The sequence below is a fragment of the Gossypium hirsutum genome, chromosome A02, assembly GCF_007990345.1.
Source record: "Gossypium hirsutum isolate 1008001.06 chromosome A02, Gossypium_hirsutum_v2.1, whole genome shotgun sequence".
In the NCBI taxonomy this organism is placed as follows: domain Eukaryota; kingdom Viridiplantae; phylum Streptophyta; class Magnoliopsida; order Malvales; family Malvaceae; genus Gossypium; species Gossypium hirsutum.
In genome coordinates, this window is record NC_053425.1 from 98,574,743 (window position 1) to 98,596,972 (window position 22,230).

At 32.4% G+C, this 22,230-nt stretch overlaps 1 protein-coding gene across 3 annotated transcripts; it reads left to right on the plus strand.

Moving 5' to 3' along the window:
* Positions 1-1,852: 1,852 nt before the first annotated feature.
* LOC107952597 (protein CURVATURE THYLAKOID 1D, chloroplastic) lies at positions 1,853-9,064 on the plus strand. Of its 3 annotated transcripts, none has more exons than XM_041082057.1 (5): positions 1,853-2,124; positions 2,271-2,455; positions 3,124-3,231; positions 3,316-3,387; positions 8,819-9,064. In XM_041082057.1, exons 1-5 carry the CDS (start codon positions 1,989-1,991, stop codon positions 8,903-8,905), a joined length of 588 nt encoding a protein of 195 aa, XP_040937991.1. In that variant the 5' UTR covers positions 1,853-1,988; the 3' UTR covers positions 8,906-9,064. The 3 variants fall into 3 exon arrangements, with proteins under 3 accessions (XP_040937991.1, XP_016743291.1, XP_016743292.1); XM_016887802.2 differs by lacking the exon at positions 8,819-9,064 and adding an exon at positions 3,478-3,740 and having other exon boundaries at positions 1,854-2,124; XM_016887803.2 differs by lacking the exon at positions 8,819-9,064 and adding an exon at positions 3,478-3,740 and having other exon boundaries at positions 1,856-2,124; positions 3,127-3,231.
* The last annotated feature ends 13,166 nt before the right edge of the window (positions 9,065-22,230 follow it).

Here is a 22,230-nt window from a genome sequence, read left to right on the forward strand (position 1 = left end):
GAACTCCTTAGGCTTGGGAAAATCCACACTTGGCTTGGGAACTCCTATCATCGATATTATCGACCCTCTCCTTGACATCCCACATGGGCTCCTCGAGAGTGATGACTCGATCCTCCAAAGCCAACAATATGTCCCTCGAACGACTAGCTTTTATAGCTCTCCCACAGGTCTCCATTAGTTCAACATGCTCAAAAATTTCTTTCGACATCTTTCGACGATGCCTTTGAACTCTAGCTCAGATACCAACTGTCACGGACTTAGATTTTTCCCACGCAATCCGTGTGGCCTTAGGCAGTTTCTTCACTCTAGAAACGCCTAAATTAGCTTAACTCCCAACAATTGAGGATTCAATAGAATTCCTCTAAGGCACCCATGAAGAACAAGCGGAAGAATGAAAAGTGAAAGAACTCGAAAGATGAACAAAGCCACAAAAAAGCAAGAACACTAGAGAGAAAGTTTTGAGTGAATGCTCTTAAAATTCTATTACTCACTAAACGAAATACAATAAGGGGAAAATGCCTCTATTTATATTTAAGTCTTCCCAAAATTAACAGTACAAATCAAAGTACATCAATGGCTGAGACTAAAAGCTATCTACAAATCAAATCTCCAAGCTTACTGAATTGTGTCTTCTAACTATTACATATCATATCTAGGATTACATATCTTTGAAGATCATGTTCCATATTTTTCAAGCTTTGTAGATGGGCCTTCACTCTCTCTAAGCAACGGGTCAGTCCGATTGGGCCAAATGACCTCCTTTGAACATGATGGATCACACAAGTGTGTCATGGTTGCGGGCTCCCATGCGCAACCCATGACACTAGCAGCCACTCAACTACAAATGGATTCGGCCATGTTAACTTTCAACCAAGTTTGCATTGATTTGGGAATGAAAATAGATTGAAGTGCATTGATTTGGGAACGAAAATAGATTGAGGTGGGCTCTCTTATTGCTGTAACTGGTTTATTTAAATATTCCCTACATAATTATTACTACCTCCAAGGTTATTGAGTTTACCCAATTTCAAATAGTTACATAATTATAATTAAATTATTCAAAATTTTTTATTCAAGTTATTAGAATGTTAAAATCGTTGTTGAATAACCTTCTCCATTCTCTCCATTGGCACCAATCGAAAGGCTGAACTTTAGAGGTGAAGCAAGGAGGATCGATAAGGGCCTTGCCCTACCTAAAAATGAAAAATTGTAGTTTAGTCCTTTTATAAATAGTAAAGTTATAAATTAATTTTTCATAAAATTACACTTTGGCCCTCTTAAATATGAAAAAGAAAATCTATTTAGTCCCTTAAAAAATAATGGAATTATAAGTTAGTATATGGTAAAATTATATTTTAATCTCTTAAAATTTTATAATTCAATTCCAGCCCCCTAAAAAAATTTTGGCTTTGCCGCTAGTAAACTTCCCTTTTTCTTCTACAGTTTAACTTTTTTTATGAAAAAATTTTAGACTTTGCAAATTTGCGAATCAAAATACTAATAGTTACCCAGAAACTTCCCTTGTACGTTACCCAAAATCTTTACAATAAAAAGATATTTTTTATGCACTGATTTTTTATAATGACAATTTTTAATTTTATAACCAACATTAAAATATATATGTAAGGTGAGCAAAATTCAATTCGATCCGAAATAATTTCGAATTTTGAATTTTCGAATTATTTAAATCGAGACAACTTGATTTTTTTTAATTTCTAGTTTAAATCAAGTTGAATTTTCAAATTTAAATAACTTAAATGATTTCAAATGGTTCAAACCTTTAAATATTAATACAGATATCATGTTTTACTTTTTCAAATGTTTTAAATTTAAGAATTTATCTAAAAAGTGTACTAAAAACAAAGGATTCAACCAAACAAAGGAAAAACAAGCTAAGGAGAACCTAAGAGAAAGGCAGCAGCATATATACACAGTTTTCCAGTTTCCATTTTCTTGTAAGTCCATATTTCGCTCTTCACTCCAAACACATGGAGCTCTCTAGAAGCCTCACCCAACCCATTTCCCTGCTCCCTACCATCAGCTTCTTCACCCCACATCCCTCTTTCCGTCCCCATCTCCGCCCACTCCCGCCGTCTCGCACCACCGCCTACTGCCTCCATTCACGTACGATATCCAAAACCCTTCCTCATTTTCATTGTTTATTTTCTTTTTGAGTTACTTGTTGTTTTCATTTACTTCTTCACTTATAATCGTCGGTTCATGTTATCTACTTCATTGTTAAACAGTAGAAACTTTTCTTTTCTTTGTAGGGGTTTTGTGTTTTAATAATAACCCGTTGCTTAAAGCAAAAGCATCGGAAGAAACCTCGGACGGGGAGGCCGCATTTGAAGAAGTTGCAGCGGTTGAAATGAATGTGTACGATGAAAAGCTGACAGTGGAAAAACTTAAAGAAGAGCCTTTGGCGTTTCAGTTTTCAGAGAAACTGAATATAAAGGTTGATTTCAGTTATTTTCTGTTCCCTTAATTTTATTCCTATAGGTTTTATTGATGTGTTTTTGCTGCACTTATTCGACTAAAATAATAATGGCTACTATGACAAGTATCAGACTTGGTGAAAGTGGTCGATCATAAATTCTTGAGGAACCATATTGACAAATATAATCTGAGCGGTTGCCTAAGCTACATGATTTGCTAATACCCTTTTATCATACCATGTACAAATATATATATCCGATCACAATCATAAAGGTATTTGATCAATTAAAATTTGGTTAAAAGTCTTTTACAAAACAGTGGCAACTATTGTACACCTCAGTTATTGCGGTGGTGAGGAAATGAATGATTTGAAACTCAGTGTTGGTCACATGCAATGGTCATTTGTACAATGAGAATTGTTTTATAGTTCGCATTTGTGTACTAAATAATCAGGGGGAAGCCAGGGGATTGCATGTGCCCGGCCCCAAAATATAAAATTATTTTTTAGGCTTTTAAATTTTTTAAAAAATTTTAAATTAAGAAAGATAAAATTGTACTTTAATTTTCTTAAAATTATAAAAATTCGATTTAATTATTTATAAATTATAAAGATATAAACCATAAAAAATTAAAATTTCATCTGGCCTCCCCTAAAAATTTTTCTGACTTCGCCTCTATAAATAATAGCAGCTTGACCCTAAGGATGCATATTCAATTACCTTATATGGAAGTGTTACTGTGGTTGCTTTATGGCTAGCTTCAGCTCTTGTGGGTGCTGTTGATGCAATTCCATTGGTGAGTTTTGAATGTATAATCTGAGTTTTTTTGGACAATCACTTTATATTCCTTTGATTTGACGATTTCCATGGTAACATTCAGTTCCCAAAGTTGATGGAAATTGTGGGTCTTGGCTACACATGCTGGTTTAGCTCTCGTCATCTGTTATTCAAGGTAGCTAGCTAATTGAGTGTGATTTGAGATTCTAAATAATCGCCAAGGGAAAAAAAAATACTTCTTCTTTTTACTTATTGCATTTGGCAGAAAAACAGGGAGGAGTTGGCTGCTCAAATTCAAGACCTTAAGCAACAGCTTGTTGGCTTAAATGATGAGCTTAGAGATCGTATTTCGTCTGGGTCTAATTTGGGCTTTTAAGTTCGGTTTTAATGGATTTATTTTTGGTTTGATTTCAATATTTAAGTTTCAGATGTTTTTTAGTTATTATATTATTTATATCAGCTTTTATTATTATCTAAAAAGAATATAAAATAAAATAAAATTGGTATAGGGCTCCTTAGCCATTAGCATTCAAGTTGTTTCTTAGATAATCTAAATGTTCAAGATTCAAGTTACTTCTTAGACAATCTGAATGTTGTTTCAGAGTACAGTCCAAAGGTGCTCATGGTTAGAATGAGCTAGGTTGAGGTTGGATTAAAAAAAAAAATTCAAGCTGGACTTGAACTCAATTAACCCAAATAGTTCATTTTATTATTTAAAAAATAATTAAATATTTTTATTTAAATTTAATTAAAAATATATTAATATCAAATTAGTTTTTCTGACTTTTTATTAGTATACTAAATGACCCGACAAGCTTCCAATGCTAAATGCTTTTAAAAACATTGAAAGGCTCGTCATTTCAAATTGTTAAGTATGACTCTTATTTCAGTCAAATTTGAGAAATAATCTTCTAGTTAAACTCTTTTTATTTGTTTCAGTCAAATACTGATTTGTTTAGATTATTTTATTATTATTTGAGCTATAACTTTAGAAATTACACCAATTAGATATTAGAACTCATAACACATTTAGAGAATTTTGTGTTTACGTTTTGAGGGTTCTTTGTTTTCTAGTTTTCAGGATTTAGTTTTTATCTTCATCTTTTGTACTCTTCGTTCTTTTGCCATTATAGTAAAATTATCTTTTTCCGTGGTTTTTTATCCTCTTTGGAGGGGTTTTTCCACGTCAAATTTGTGTGTTCCATTTCTCAATTTATTTCGCTATTTTTTTACTTGTTACTTAATCAGGTCGATCCTAACAAGTGGTATCAGAGCTAGTTCAATTTTCATAGATCAGCCTATTTAGAGATGGCAGCAACAAGGTTTGAAATTGAAAAGTTCGATGGTGAAACAAATTTCAATATGTGGCAAGTTTGAATGACGGCAATTCTAGTTCAATCCGACTTGAAAAAGGTTGTTACTAGGAAAAGCCTGAGAATCTAAATAAAACAGAATGGGAAGAGCTTGATGAAAAGGCTTTGTCTGCAACCCAGTTGTGCCTTGTAAGTATGGTATTGCAGGAGGTATTGATGGAGAAGACCTCTCTGCCTTGTGGAGAAGGTTAGAAACTCCTTATGCGACTAAGTCTCTAGCTAACCGTTTAGTGTTGAAACAACATCTATTTACGTTTCGCATGAACAAATGTGAGCTTCTTAGAGATCACATCTGTTAATTCATTACTTTTTTAAATGATTTAAAGAATGCTGAGGTTCATACTATGCTATTATTGTACTCTTTACCCCTTTTATACAAGTTTTTTAGGGGGACCTTGATTTATGGCAGAGACAAACACTCGTTCGAATAAGTGAAGGGTCATTTTTTGAGTAGAGACAAACTCGACAATGAGTTTGGTTTGGATAGCAAGGCAAATAAGTAAGCTTCCATGTTGGTAGCATCAAAGAAACGAGACAAAATGTGTCGCTATTGTAAAAAGTTAGGTCACATCAAAGCAGATTGTTATAAACTACAAAATAAAAGAGCTGCTGAGAGTAACGAGAAAGATGTAGCTGGTGCTAATTTGGCCAATGAAAGCGGTGATGGTTTCTTGATAGTCTCAACGAGGGATAACTCCAAGCTCACGTCTGAGTGGATCCTAGATTCGGGATGTTCTTTCCATATGTGTCCCAATAGAGAATGGTTCTCTACATACAATTTGGTTGAAGGTGGAGTTGTGCGCATGGGAAACAATTCATCTAGTAAGGTAATTGGTATTTGTACTGTTAAAATTAGGATACATGATGAGACTATTAAGACACTCTCAGATGTCAGGTATGTACCTGATTTATGAAAGAATTTCATCTCATTGAGTATTTTAGACTTTAAAGGATGCAGAATCAATGTCGAGTTGAGCGGCATTAAAGTATCTCGTGGAGCTCTCATTTTGTTAAAAGATAAAAAATTTGGCAATCTTTATATTCTGGAAGGTTCTACAATGACAAGTGAAATCGGACGTCCCTCGTCCATTACAGAGTCGAAGTCAACTAGTTTGGAGTGGAGGCAACTTAGTCATAGGAGGGAAAAAGGTATGACCATTTCTTTGAAGAGAGGTTCTTTTTTGGATGCAGGTTTTGAAAAGTTAGGGCACTGTGTTCGTGAAAATCAAAACTGGGTTAGTTTTGATAACCCAGTTTTGATTTGGCAGTGTACAAGTCAAAGGCTTGAAGTCTTCCAATTTCTAAGCACAGGTTCGACTCAATTAATTCCCTACATAGTTCAAGATAGGCTCGTGGCGGGCTTTGGCAAAGATGGCGTTGTGAAAATATGAGTCAAGGTGGAGATTTGATAAGTATGACTCCTATTTCAATCAAATGTGAGAAATAATCTTTTAGTTAAACTATGTTTATTTGTTTCAATCAAGCACTGATATGTTTATATTATTTTATTATTATTTGACCTATGAATTTAGCCTATAAATAGGCTATTTTACAACCTTAAAAAATACACCCATTAAAGATTAGAACTCATAACACATTTAGAGAATTTTGTGTTTACGTTTTGAGGGTTCTTTGTTTTCGAGTTTTCAGGGTTTAGTTTTTATATCCATCTTTTGTACTCTTTGTTCTTTTGCCATTATAGTAAAATTATCTTTTCCTATCGTTTTTTATCCTTTTTGGAGGGGTTTTTCCACGTTAAATTTGTGTGTTCAATTTCTTAATTTATTTCGCTATTTTTTTACTTGTTGCTTAATCGAGTCGATCCCAACAGAGCCAAAAAAAAGAAGCATGGATGACTAAATTACTTTTTCAAGATTTTGTTCGCTGCTTTGATGCTAGAATGACTAGTAGAAATGTGTTTCTTATAGTAGACAATTTCCCAGCCCATCCCAAGGTTATTGAAGGCTTGAGAAACGTTGAATTATTTTTTTTGACTCCAAATTCAACATGAAAAATTCAACCATATGATGCTGGAATTATTAGAGCAGTTAAGATTTATTATCAGTGCCGCTTTTATTTTAGCAACTTGGAAGGTTACAAGAAAGGAGAAATAAATCCTAAAAAGATTAATGTATTGGATGCAATCCATTTTATTATTGCTACTTGGAATATTGACGTGAATCTTACAACTATTGCAAATTGTTTCCAACATTGAAAAATTAGATCCAAGGAGGATCTGCCTCTCGAATAAGAAATTTGTGATGTTGAAGGCATTCATAAATTAAAAGAAGTAATTTCTTATTTACACTATAGAAATACCATGGATGTTGAGCAGATTTTGAATTATCCAAGTGAAAATGAATCTTTAATGGAGTCACCTATGGATGAAGAAATTATTCAAGGAGTAATGGATGAACCAGCTGATGACAGGCAAGATCCAGATAACAGTAGTGTTTTACCACATGTTTCTCCAAAAGAGGTTTTTCTTGCTGTGGATACCTTGAAGAATTATTTAATACAACACAAGAAGAATATACTAGATCTGGTTTATGCCCTTCTAAAAGTTAAAGATGAAATTGTATTTGGTACACATGCAAAGAATCAAATTGAGAAAAATAAGAGATCTAGAAAGCACTTTAGTTTTATGTATTGTATATAAAATTTTCAGTACATTTAATGAATTATTATTTTATATTTTCATTGGGCCCTTCAGGATTTTTCTAAAAATTGTTATCTTATGCATTTAGGAGGTTATTATTTTATCCCCTTGGCCTAAGTTGGGACTGAAAAAAATTATTATTTAATCGAGATTATTAATTTATTGAATATTTAATTATCGAGGTTTTACTATATAAATTTTGATTAATTAACTTTAACTAAATTATATATATTAAAATAAAGAAAAAAAAATAAACATTCCTTCATCTTTTCTTCCAAAGGTTGGTTGTAAAGTAGAAGAAAACCCTCCAACGTCTAAGCTTTGTTCTTCAAAATTGGTAAGCTGAATTTAGTTCATTTCCTGTAAATTTTATGTTTTTAGAGTCTCGGGAGTTTGATTTAGCTAACCCAAGGATTAATTTGTGAAACTATTAAAATTTATGAAAGTTATCATTGTTAAATCTTGAAGCCTTTGGTACTAAATTGTTAGATTTTTAGCTTATAAATGAAAATGAACTAATTTGTGAAGTAAAATTTGTTAGTTTAAGAGTTAGGGACTAAAGTGCAATAATTTCGAATTTGATATGAATTTTATGTAATTATAGGTTTTTATGGTCTGTAGAAGGATGAAATTAAGGTCGATTTCGAAACCAAATCTCAAATTTGAAAGTTATGGCATTTTCGGTTTTAGGGACTAAATTGAATCAAATGTAAAACTTTAGATAACATTCAAAAATCAAAATTAAAATTTCATATGCATATATCTAAATGTTATAAGATATTTGGAATTGATAAATTGAAATTAAATTATCGTATAAATCAAGATTTGAATTGAGTCTAAGATAACCGAGAAAAAGGGAAAATTGTTGACTAGTCCCTACGATTCAACTTATTTTCTGAGTTTTTTAAGGAAATTTCATATGGTAAATTGTATTTAATTGTTTTATGTACTTAAATTATAATATTTGTGTAAGTGTGTGTGTAATTTGAGTTATTTACAAATTGGTACAAAAAGGTGAGATAAGGACTAAATTGTAAAGAAATGGCTAAAAGAGTTAATTGTGCCCAAGTGAACGTATTAGAGGATAGGATATGATATGAAAATAGGGTTAGTTGTGCACTTGTACAAGATTTCACTTCGGTGCATCTGTTTACCCTTCGGTGCCTTTGTTTGCACTTTGGTGCTCTCTAGTGTAGTGTAATTACCTGTGTATTTGAATCCATTTATTATAGTTCCTCGGGCTACTGGATTAAATGTTTAAAAATGAAATGATGGATAAGTGTTACAAGTTTGTACTCAAATGACTATATGTAAATAGAATGAAGTAAATGATATATGTATGCTCAATGATTCTGATGGAAGGCACTGAATTGAATTTGTATTATTCAGATAGAAATATTTTATGATTCGTATTTGATGATCTCATCTTATTGTTGTGAAATGTGATTACAGAAAAGTTGTATAGTTAGTTAATTCATTATGTTAATAGTGAATTAAGGTAAGTTCCCATTTTAAAAGCTATAATCTTACTAAGCATTTGAAATGCTTACTCTGTTTTTGTTTTCTTTCTGTAGATTGTCGGTTTGCGAAATTCGTTAGCCGGATCAGCTCGAAGATCACACTATCCCTCTATTGACTCGGTAGAATTTTGTTCATTTTAAGCTCTGTTATGTGGCAAGGACATAGTTGTTCTAACTATATAAGTTACTTTGGCTACATAATTGTTTTGAACTTAGTTAATATTCGAATCATGATGTGATAATGTTCAAGTATATTGATGTATGTTTTGGTAACATATGTGACTTTGTGGTTGATAGTTAAAATGGCATGATATGTACGAAATAAGGTGGTAAATGTAATGGTATGAAATGCTGATGTGCTTGGATGATTATGTTGGATTGATTAAGCCATTTTGATATATTTTTATGTTCAAATGATGACATGTTGTGTAGAATAAATTGAAAAGATTTTCTAAGGTATTTAGTAAATATTATAGAATGTTTTGTGCAATTATAGATGTGCTAATAAGCACCAAATGTGCTAATGGTGTGGCTTGGCATGGAGTAGGTACCAAATGATCTATTTTTGCACCAAACTGAATTCTTGTCCCGACGTCAACTTCCCCCGTCACAATGATAGGCAACAGTTTGTGATGTCTCAATGTTGAGTGGCTCGAAATTATGATGTGACATACTATTTTGGTGATGCTACGACATGGAAGAAGTGACGCCATGACGTTGGGTCCATATTTTAAAAAATTTTCAATTTGGTCTTAAAACATACCCATGTCACCAAATGAGCTTTCGTAAGTTCGATTAAGGCTCGAATTTAATTATGTATCATATTGTAAATGTGTTTATGACATGTTTGTATGTTTGAATGATCATTTTACTAAATAATTTATTGTAGTTGCTCCGGTAACAACTATAACATCCCATAACTCGGACCCGACAATTGGGTCAGGCTAGGGGTGTTACACCACTAATAAAGCTACTTAGAGATTTTTTATTATTATTCTTTTGCTGCGGTTGCATTCTTTTTCTGTACTTTCTAATTTTTTTTACGAATGTATGAAGTGGAACTTTATTTACTCTGTGTACTTTTTCGAGTTATTTTAATTTCTTTGCAAAAATAATTTGCGTGATGTGTTGTAAAGTACCATTTTCATAATTATTGTGTTGATAATACCAATTTGGCATCATAATCCAAAATTTATACGCAGTAAACTTCAAACTTTGTTGACTTATGTTGTCTACATTACTTATAAGGCGAGAAGGTTATAGTGCTTGGAAGGTGGGGTAACAAGGTTATGCTATTTGGAAATCTATATTGCCTGAAAGGTGAGGTAACTTGAAAGGCTAGGTAAAACATATATCAATGGTGAAAGTCTTTGACAGATAATTATGATATCATATCATTTATTTAAACACATAAAAGTTACTAGTACTTGAGGGGTAGAATTCATACAAAATTTTTTCATAAGTGTCGAGCATTCTACATTTTATGTATAAGTTGTCCATCTAGGCAAGCCAATATGCACCAAAGCCAATTTTTTTAACCAGCTTGTAGGGGCCTTCTGAATTAGGAACCATTTTGCCTCATTGTGCTGCTAACAAGATGACCTATGTATTTTTCATAACCTTGTTGAAAACTTTGAAATTGTTTGTAGTACACATACACATATTGTTAAAGTTTACCACCAACTCAATTAGTGGCCTAAAGTCTTGGGCATATCAGCATATGAGATCTTCAAATTAGTTTCAATAAAGTTGTTAAATGGTTAGCTAAAATCATGGTTTAATATTTGATTGTGATTTTTCTTCTAAGTTATCCTACTTTAAAGTTGTTGTAGTTTCAGCTTATATAAAGGATATAAATCAATGAATAAAAAATGTCTTGAGATCTTTTTTTTGATTGAGTCTTTTGTATACAATTCATAAAGTGTTATTGAGTGAGTTTCTTTTGGTTTTTTTATAGCAAATCTTCCCATTTAATCTAACAGTATGGTATCCAAACCTGGTTCATGAAGATAATCATGGTTGATTTTTCAGTTGTTGCGGCAGTAAAAAAGCTTAATAACCAAAATTACAACACATGGGAAATATGTATGAAGTCTTACTTGCAGGCTCAAGATGTGTGAGACATTGTTAGCAAAGATAAGCCTATACCATTTCCTCAAGAAGCTAACAGCTTAAAGAAGTGGAAGGCCAGTGCAGGCAAGGCTATGTTTGCAATTAAAACCATTGTAGAGGAAGAAATGTTAGAGCATATCAGAGACGCTGACACACCAAAACAGGCGTGGGACATGTTAGAAGAACTTTTCTCACAAAAAAATGACACAAGGCTGCAACTTTTAGAGAATGAATTGTTATCAATGAAGCAAGGAGATTTGGCAATCAACTAGTACTTCACTAAGGTAAAAACCTTATACCGTGAGATTTTTAAACTTAATTCTAGTTTTCGTATTGCGGATTCTAGAATAAAAAGAATCATCATTCATGGATTGAAACCAGAGTACAGGAGTTTTGTTGCTGCAATTTAAGGATGGCCAACACAACCATCGCTTGTAGATTTGGAGAATCTGTTGATGGGTCAAGAGGCTTTGGCAAAACAAATGGGTGGAGTCTCAATCAAAACTAAGGATATGGCGCTTTTTAGTGGAAAGAGCAAAGAAAACCCAGGTATAATGTCAAAAACAGACCAAGAAAAGATGATGGCAAATCAGAAAGCCGTCATGGGAGTTCTCAATTTGGAGAAACTCAAAAGCGTAGCAACTATAACAACTGGTTCAACCAGAGGAAGAAGTTTGGTGGTGATTGCAATAGTAGTGGCAAAAAGGGTCACATGGCCAAAGACTGTTAGTCCAAGAAGAAAGTTGTTGAGAGTAATGCAATGACATCTAAAGAAGATGTTCAGAGTGATGATGAGTGGGATGCCGAAGCATCCTTTGCTGTGGAAGAAGAAGATTTGGGGCTCGCGATGACAACTTTCCAGAAGATTGACTACAAGAACGATTGGATTGTTGACATTGGTTGTTCTAATCACATGATTGGTGATCAAGAAAAGCTTCAAGATGTTGCAGCGTACAAAGGAAATCGTGTTGTAGTAACGGTTAACAACTCAAGGTTACCTATCACCCATGTTAGTACGACGACTATCGCATCTTGATTTAGTTCTAATCCAATGTCAATTCCAGCTGTTTATCATGTGCCTGGCATGAAGAAAAATTTGTTATCTATGGCACAATTAACATCTACATGCCACCATGTTTTGTTTAGTCCACAGGGTGTAAAGGTATTCAAAAATCTTAAAGTCTCAGGAACACCAACCATGAAAGGGAAGAGAATGGAATCTGTCTATGTGATGTCGGCAGAAACTACTTAAGTGGACAAAATAAAGAAGAATGAGACAACATATTTGTGGCACGCAAAGCTTGGACACGTCATCTATCACAAGCTAAAAGTTATGATGAAGAATTCAATGCTAAAGGGTCTTCCTCAACTTGAAGTGCGAGACGATACTGTTTGTGCAGGATGTCAATTTGGTAAGGCACATCAGCTGCCATACGAAGAATCTAAGTACAAAGCAAAGGCTCCGTTAGAGCTAGTTCATTCTGATGTATTTGGTTTTTTTGTGTCAAGCAACCTTCAATTAGTGAGATGCACTATATGGTGAGTTTTATTGATGATTTCTCAAGGTATGTGTGGGTTTTCTTTATGAAAGAAAAATCAGAGACATTTGCCAAGTTTAAAGAATTTAAAAAAGTAGCTAAAGCAGAGGTTGGTAGAAAAATTCAATGCTTACGCACAGATAATGGCGAGGAATACATATCAGATAAGTTCTCTACCTATGTAAGAAATAACAAGAATCATCATCAATTTACATGTGCCAACATGCCACAGCAAAATTGTAACACCCCTTAACCCCAACCCGACACTGGAACAGGGTTACGAGGGATTATCGAAATTAAACGCTAATAACGAACAACACCGAGTCATAAATCTATATTTCAATTTAAAATTTCTTAAATTCCACTTTTAAGACCCTAATATGGACCTACGAGGCCCAAAATATACTTAGAAAGTGTTTTGGGATTAAACCGGGAACTTCGAAAACTTTTCCTTGAGAATAGGGGCACACGCTCGTGTGGCCTGGGACATGCCCATGTGGCCTGCCCGTGGGCAGATCTGACTTACTCACACGGTCGTGGGACTAACCTGTGGGCAAGTCTGACTTTGCCACAATGCCTGGGCACACGCCCATATGGCTAGGCCGTGTGAAAACCTAATTTTTCGCCATTTTTAAGCTATTTTCACATACAAAACACACCTAATTCATGCCCAAAACATTTACTTATAAATCTTGATCAAATAACATTCATCAAACCTATTCAAACTTAGCAAATTTTCATTCATTCATTTCATTACCTCTTAAGGATTATGTACCACATTTACATTCAAAATATAAAACATTTACAAGTGACAAACACCAAACCTAGTACATGCCACATTTTTTAAAAGATAGATGCATCACCAAAATTGAGCTGAGGTCGGGATTGACTCGAATGCTTGACTAGACTTCAACTTTACCTAACCCGCGCATGGGAAACAACCGTACGCTGAGTATTGGAAATACTGAGTGTCATTATCATAATTCAAATTATAACAACAATAAAATATCATAACATACATAGATAATTAGCAAATCATACATACAAATCATATATATATGTATTCATACCAAAGTATCATATTTTCATTATATCATTTCCAATGATAGATCCAATAAATCATCAATGAGATTTCAAATAATTCATGAACCTTTGATTCATCTCTCAACCACATATAATTATTCAATTCACATTTCAAATATGAACACTTCATGAACCTTTAGTTCATACCTTCAATCTCTTTACAAATTTCATCTCACATTCCATCTTACAATATCACTTTCTCATTTCATTCAATAGCTCAATTAATCAAATTCATTTGATTTTATTATTTCACTTATTTTCCCCTATTCACATGACTCGGACTTTGGCGGATACACGGATCCAACCAAACATACCAGGATGGCGACCAACGCCTCATCCGATAGTTCGAAGCAAATAAGTGATTACCAATGTCTTATCGGCTAAGCCGAAGCAAAGTGGCGACCAACGCCTCATCGGATCTATCCGAAGCAATAATGACACACCAAGTGTCTCATCGATTCGAAGTCGAAGTATCCCTGAACCTTTCCAATCCTATGGCATGCCAACTATATCCACTAAGCCCGACTAGTTAATAGGGTATCAGATTACTTCCTCTATTTCAGTCAATTCACATTAATTGCACTTTGACCACATTTTCTCACATATTTCTCAATTCAAATTCATATGCATACCAACATTACTCAATTCAATCATACAATTCAATTTCACATACATATATTTATTCATCAAATAAATCTAATTCACATTCAACTTAAATATCAATATTTACCTCACATTCAAATTCCATACACATATATTAAAATTAAACATTTAATAAGAAATAACTTGAATTATGATAATACAAACCGATATTTCTTTCTCGAGCTATTCCTCGATCACTTTTTCCTTTCCTTTGTATTTGACGTCTCGGTTTCCTTGTTTGCTACGAAAATTAGCATAAGTACAATTAATTAATAACACATATTTTATATAAAATAATAACTTTTCATGCAACTTTTACCTAAATCCCAAATTTGTCCTAACCATTTTCATCTTCTTCCTTTTTACAATTCACATCATTTTCTTATTCAATTTCCATCAAAACTTCAATATAATCATCAAATTTTCATCATTTTACCATAATTTCAAACTTCTTTCAATTTAGCCCATAAACTCAAAACTTATAGCCTAGTTTACAATTTAGTCCTCTAATTAATTCTAATCAATGATTCTATCAATTTAATCTATAATTTCATCATTTTCTCAACGTAAACCCTTTTCAAAAATCTATTAATTTTCAATATTTCCACATAAACTCAAAAGTATTCAACTCTAGGACTTCAAAAACATCAAAATCACAAGAAAAGGGCTTAATTAAACTTACCAATTAAAACTTCAAGCATTAAAACCCTAATTTCTCCTTTTTCTTTTATTTTCTTCTTTCTTTCTTTCTATTTCGTTTCTTCTCTGTAACTATTTCTATTCTTTTTCTTTTATCCTTTATTTTATTACATTATTTACTTAATTAATATTTAATTATAAAATATATATAATAACAAATAAAAATAATACATGTGTATTTATACACACATGTACACATGTGTTAATTTTTCACCATACAATTGTCACCATTTGTAAATTATAATAATAATAATAATAAGTAAATATCTTTTACTTAATTTATAAGTAAATATATATAACATACATTTGTACTAATAATTTAAATACACATGTATTTATTCTCTATCTTACACATGTCACTAATTTGGTTTAATTACTTGTAACACCCCTAACCCGTATCCGCTGCCAGAACAGGGTTTCGGAGCATTACTACCATTTGCAGATCACTTAAAAAAAATTTTAAATACTTACTGATTCAATTCTCATATAAATAAATATATTACCATTCAATCAACAGTTTGGCACTTGTATAAGCATCAGACAGCAACATTGTTAGTATACTTGCACATATCTCATATAAATTCAACATTGATATATCTATTTTCTCGACATATCGCACTTGAGTTTAATAATAGTCTCAACTTACATAATTTCCTTGTATCAGCATATCAAAGATAATCATATATGTACATGTCATGAAACATATCATGCTCTTACTGTTTCTTCATAAGCATATATCATTCATTTCATTATATCAATATTTCATGCTCCATCATTTCCATATATTTTATGTATATTTATTCCGGTAATAGCTTATATCTTAACATAAATTATATTCCATGTACTTATACTTATTTCGTTTATCTATCTTCATGATTATTTTATACAACTATTTTGTACATATATTTCCATATGACCAGTTCTTGTAAACATTTCACACAACCATTTCATACAATCATTCGTCATCTGATACATATTACCTAAATATCAATTGTTCAACAGATGTCATAGCGTCTCCCATCCATGGTCTTATTTATCTTTGACATGATGCCATAGTATCTTTCAACTATGGTCTTACTTATTTTCTGTCATGTTGCCATGGTATCTTTCAACCATGGTCTTGTTCATTTCATATCATGTTGCCATGGTATCTTTCAACCATGGTCTTACACATTTCATATCAGGTTGCCATGGTATCTTTCAACTATGGTCTTACACATTTCATATCAGAGAGCACAATCCCGTGAACCTCATCCTTACAGTGGGGTTACTAGTCCAGGCTAAATCCCCTATAATATAAACTCATAGAGTATTGTCGGGATTACCAGTCCAGGCCAAATCCCCTGCAACGACAATTACTCTAATGAGCTTGGATCTGAATTACCAGTCCAGGCTAAATTCAGACCCTAATTCGGATTACCCGCCCGGGCTAAATCCATTTTACGTGTATTCTTCGGGAGGGCTATATCAGAATAAGATCACCCATCCGGGCTAGATCCTTTTTACCGTCAATTCCTTTTCAGAGATCCATCGAATTTTCTTTTCATTCAACCGGGATTTCTTCCCCTTTTATCAAATATATCAATGTTTCATCATTTTTCATACAATGAACATTCAAATTATTTTCACATCAATAACATGCATTTCAGGCATTTAAGAATATAATTCAAGTTACACGAACTTACCTAATTGCTTGTTTGTGTTTATAATTTTATTAATCCGGTATCTTTTCTTTTCCACGATCAAGTCTCATATTTGAGTCGTCTGGATCTTTATAAATAAATTTAATCATCATTTTCATTCATTTCATATTCTAATGCATTTTATTAATGCTGTAGGTAAAATTACCATTTTGCTCCTAAACTTTTAATTAATGACGATTTCATCCTTAGGGTTAGAAAAATAAAATTCTTGCAATTTAATCCTTATTTCCAACTATTATTCTAATATGTATTGATAACAGTCCATGAATTCTATAAAATATCAGAATTTTCCATAATTTCAACACTTTTCAATTTAATCCCTAAAACATAGTTTCCCCCGATCTTGAACTAAATTAATAATTTCATTCAATTTTGTAATTTAAATAATAAAATAATCCATTTCATGCAATTTGGTCATTTTTGACATTTTTTACAAAATTGCCCATAAAGTTTTACTTTTATTCAATTTAGTCCCTGAGCCTAAAATATACAAAGTAGCCATGCTAGATGAATATTCATACATATTTTTTCTCCTCCTCCTCTCCATTCCACATCCTTAATGTAGATAACACACTTGTAAGTAACATTATCCATAATTTTTATTATTTACTTTTATGAATATTCAAGCTGTCTATCTGCATCATAGTCACTAAATTATTTATATATGGAGCTATAGAACTCAAAATTAAGATCCGTTAATTTTTCTTGAAACTATACTTATATATATTCTTACCATAAAATTTTCAGAATTTTTGGTTTAGCCAATAAGTACAGTTTATTCTTTAAAGTTACCCCTGTTCTGCTGTCTGACAGTTCTGGCCCTTCTTCACTAAAAATTAATTATCTCTTTGTAAAAAATTCGAATGATGTTACTGTTTGTTTCTATTGAAAATAGACTCATTCAGAATTATAAACATATAAATTTAAGCCCCTAATTATTTTTATCCATTTTTTATGATTTTACAAAGTCAGAACAGGGAACCCAAAATCATTCTGATCTTGTCTCACAAAATTCATCATATCTCATGACTTACAATTCCATTGCTTACATAATTTATTCTATAAGAAACTAGACTTAATAAGATTTAATTTAATATTTTATTAATTCTATAATTATATTTATACAATTTTTTATGATTTTTCAAATTTAGACTACTGCTGCTGTCCAAAACTATTTTAGTACAAGATATTAATTACCATGTTATAACACCCTTATTTTCTTTTTCTACACCATTTCTCATCACTTTCTCTTATTTTCTCTTCACTAACATATCAAGAACATAGGACCTTATGTAAGAAAACTCTACTATAACATTATTTCCATGCTTTGTCAATAATAACAAACTTAAAAACATATTGAAATCTTGATATACTTACCTTGTTCTATTGATACTAATCTTTAACTTGATTTTCTCTCTCCTCCAGCTTCTATTTCTTAAATACAACTTGATATTCTAACTCCCCATGGTCTCCTTAACATTTTTCTCTCTTATTAGCTATGGAAATTCTTTTGATTTCTAGATGAAAATGGTGAATTTTTGGTGGAAGGACCAAATTGTAAAGAAAAGAAAATTTCTTTCTTTTCCTTCTCTTCTAATGTTGGTTGCATGCATGGAAAAATGATGATAATTCTTCATCTTTCCTTCCTTTTATACTAAATAATTAATAATAAAATAATAATGAAATAATAATAAAATAATAAAATATCTCATTAAAATAATATATATCTAATTAAATAATCATAAATTATCATCAACATATCATTACTTTCTAGATTTTTCTCTCTTCCAATTGACCATTTTGCTCTTTATTATCTTTTAAAATTCCATCCTTGAGTCATCATTTAATTTGGCTAAATTGTAATTTAGTCCCTCATAGTTTTTCACCTATTCAATTTGGTCCTAATCATCCATTTTCCTTAGTTTCTAGATCATTCCACTCTTAAAATATTTACACTATTGGTCCTTCAACTTTTTCATATTTACACTTTAACCCCTCAAATTTTGAGTATTTACTCTTGTGCAGGAAAACTTTTCTCACTTTTACAATTTAGTCCTTTCTTGAATTAATATATCATAATATACTTCTCAATATTGACATAACTCAAAATTTCCCTTTTTGTCACTTTATTTCCTTATTTTACTATATCAAGGATAATATCTTACTGTAAAAATTTTCAGGGTATTACATTACTAATTTAGTCTCTTGTCATTTTTCTCTATTTTAAAATTAATCTTTTACGCTCTATTCAATTTAATCGTTTCTACTAATTACTTCTAATTAAACTAATTTCACCTAATCAAAATCTAATTCAACCTATAACTAACTTCGTAAATATTTTTTAATAAATATTTATGGACTCGTTTTCCTAAGACGGGGGCCCTAAATTCACTTTTTCGGTGCCCGTGAAATATGGGTCGTTACAAAAATGGAGTTGCCGAGAGGAAGAATCGACATCTTGCTGAGACGTGCTGGATTATGCTTCATGCAAAAAATATGCCTGGAAAATTTTTGGCAGAATGTATAAAAACCACTGCTCATGTCATTAATAAACTCCTAACACCAAAGCTTGGTTTCATCTCACCCTTTGAGGTACTATGGGATACTAAACTTGCTGTTGGTCATTTTTGAGTTTTTGGGTGTATTTGCTTGTATTTGTTCCAGGTCATTTAAGGAGTAAGTTCGACAAAAAAGCAATCCGGTGTATCTTCGTTGGATATGATAACCAAAGGAAAGGATGGAAGTGTTGTGACCCTGTGACTGACAAATGCAACACATCACGCAATGTAGTGTTTGATGAAACTTCTTCTTGGAGGACTCCACAACAAGTGAAGTTGCCAGATTTTGAAGTAAAAGAAGATCAACCCCAAGGGAAAATAGAGGAGTAGTTTCTTGAGATACAACCAAGTTCTGTAGGTAATGAAGAAATTGGAGATAATGAAGTTGTTGAGACAATAAGAAATCCTTGGTGAAATGGTGCTCATCAGAGGTAGGAGGCCGAAATCAATCTAGAGGGTGAAGAAACTTCGCAGCCACAACTTAAAATATCAACCAGATTTCGTAGGCAAAATCCAAAGTATGCTAATGTAGCTGTAGCGGAGGAAAAACCTTTGGTCGAGCCAACAACTTTTAAAGAAGCGTCTCAAGATTCTAAGTGGGTAAAAGCAATGGAGGAAGAGATTGCTTCATTGGAACAAAACCAGACTTAGGAGCTTGTGCCATGTCTACCAGATGTGAAACCCATATCTTGTAAATGGGTTTATAAAATAAAGTATTGTCCTGATAGATCAGTTGAGAGGTACAAGGCTCGATTAGTTGCAAGGGGATTTTCACAACAATATGGATTGGACTATGAAGAGACGTTTTGTCAGGTGGCAAAGATTGTTACTGCTTGAGTTCTTTTGGCTCTTACTGCTAGCAAAGATTAGAAGTTGTGGCAAATGGATGTGAAGAGAGCTTTTTTGCATGGAGAGCTAGATCGTGAAATTTACATGAATCAGCCTATTGGATTTGAGAGTGAAAGTCATCCTAGTTATGTTTGCAAGTTAAAGAAGGCGTTATATGGGTTAAAGCAATCATCGAGAGCATGGTACAGTAAGATTGTTGAATTTTTAACTCAAGCTGGTTATGTTATGGCTCATGCAGATTCTAGTCTGTTTGTCAAAGTTAGTGAAGAGAAGTTGGCAATAGTGTTGGTGTATGTGCGCGATTTGATAATAACTGGAGATGATAGTAAAGCAATCCTCTAAGTTCAACAAAACTTGTCAGTCCGCTTTCAAATGAAGGAACTTAGCCAACTTAGATACTTCTTGGGGCTAGAAATTAATCATACAAAAGAAGGCATGTTTCTTTGTCAAGAAAAATATGCAAAAGATTTGTTGCAAAAATTTGGAATGCTCAATTGCGAGACCATCACTATATCAGTGGAACCAAACACCAAGTTTTGTACTCATGAAGGGAAAGACTTGGAAGATAGGTTGATGTATTAGCAACTTGTAGGTAGTCTCATTTACCTAACTTTGATTCGACCTGATATTTCTTATATTGTTGGGGTAGCAAGTCGATATATGCAGAACCCCAAGAAACGACACTTGGAAGCAGTTCAACGAGTTCTAAGATATGCAAAGGCTATTCTTGATTATGGTCTTCTATATAAGAAAGGTGAGGTTTGCAAATAGTTGGTTATTATGATGCTGACTATGCAGGGGATCACGATACACGTCGATCAACCACTGGCTATGTATTCAAGTTTGGTTCAGGAACAATTTATTGGTGTAGTAAAAGATAGCCAACTGTGTCCTTATCGACAACAGAGGCAAAATATAGAGCAGTAGCTATGGCAGCCCAAGAAAGTACATGGTTAGTGCAACTTGTGGAAGATTTGCACCAAAAATTTGATTATGCAATACCCCTCTATTGTGACAATCAGTTAGCTATCCGTTTAGCAAAAAATCCTGTGTTTCATGCAAGGACCAAACATGTGGAGGTGCACTACCATTTTGTTAGGGAGAAGGTGTTACAAGGAGAAATTGAGTTGTCCTATGTCAAGATTGATAACCAGGTTACAGACTTGTTCACGAAAGGCTTGAGTACAACTAAGTAGGAAAAGTTTTGCTCACAACTTGGGATTGTGAAAAGGTTTGGAGTTGGCGTTGAGGGGGAGTGTTAAAGTTCACCACCAACTCAATTAGTGGCCTAAAATCTTGGGCATATCAGCAGATGAGATCTTCAAATTAGTTTCAATAAAGTTGTTAAATGGTTAGCTAAAATCATGGTTTAATATTTGATTCTAATTTTGCTTCTGAGTTATCCTATTTTAAAGTTGTTGTAGTTTCAGCTTATATAAAGGATATAAATTAGTGAATAAAAAGTGTCTTGAGTTCTTGTTTTTCATTGAGTCTTTTATATACAATTCATAAAGTGTTATTGAGTGAGTTTCTTTTGTTTGTTTTTTTTTTATAGCAAACCTTCCCATTTAATCTAACACATATGTATTGGTGAATCATATGGTCTTGTTTTTTTACCTTTAGCTCACCACTTTCTTTCTCAAACTTTGTTGGTATGTGTTTTTCCATCTCATCTTATAGGGGATAACATAAACTGCACGCCCACACTATGCATCGAAATGGTCGGTTCGCATACGCCAAATTCCACTAAACAATACAGGCCACCTAACGTAACCATTCTAATCCTTCAATTATATATTCTTCTACACCATCCAAGTTCCTATTTTTTATAACACAAAAGTTGAAACTATTTTATTAAGATAAAAAAGAGATTCGAATCTGAGTACATCATTCTATTTTGTAGTGAAACGTGTTTGAAAAGAATGATATATAAGAATCTTTAAATGTTTAATATTATTATGAATTGAAATGTAAACTATATATAACAGGAGTTTAGAGATAAACAGTTCTTGATTAAAAGCATCATTTCTTCAATTTCCATTTTAATCCAATATAAATATCAAATCAACATATGATAGTTATTTATTAAATTAAATTAAACAAATACTCTTAATTATATTTTATAATTAGTTTTTAATATGTTTAATTGAGTTAATGTATTTGATTCATAACCTTAAACTCATTCAAAAATATTATAATAACATGCTAGATAATTGCATACAAAAAAAATTGTTAAAAAATAAAATCTGATTAGTGGATAGTGTTTTTAATATAAAAATACT

Coding starts and splice junctions, on each gene's coding strand:
- LOC107952597 (XM_016887802.2), top strand. CDS start 1,989: ATGGAGCTCTCTAGAAGCCTCACCCAACCCATTTCCCTGCTCCCTACC. Junction 2,456..3,123: donor CAGAGAAACTGAATATAAAG/GTTGATTTCAGT, acceptor TATAAATAATAG/CAGCTTGACCCTAAGGATGC. Junction 3,388..3,477: donor CTCGTCATCTGTTATTCAAG/GTAGCTAGCTAA, acceptor TGCATTTGGCAG/AAAAACAGGGAGGAGTTGGC.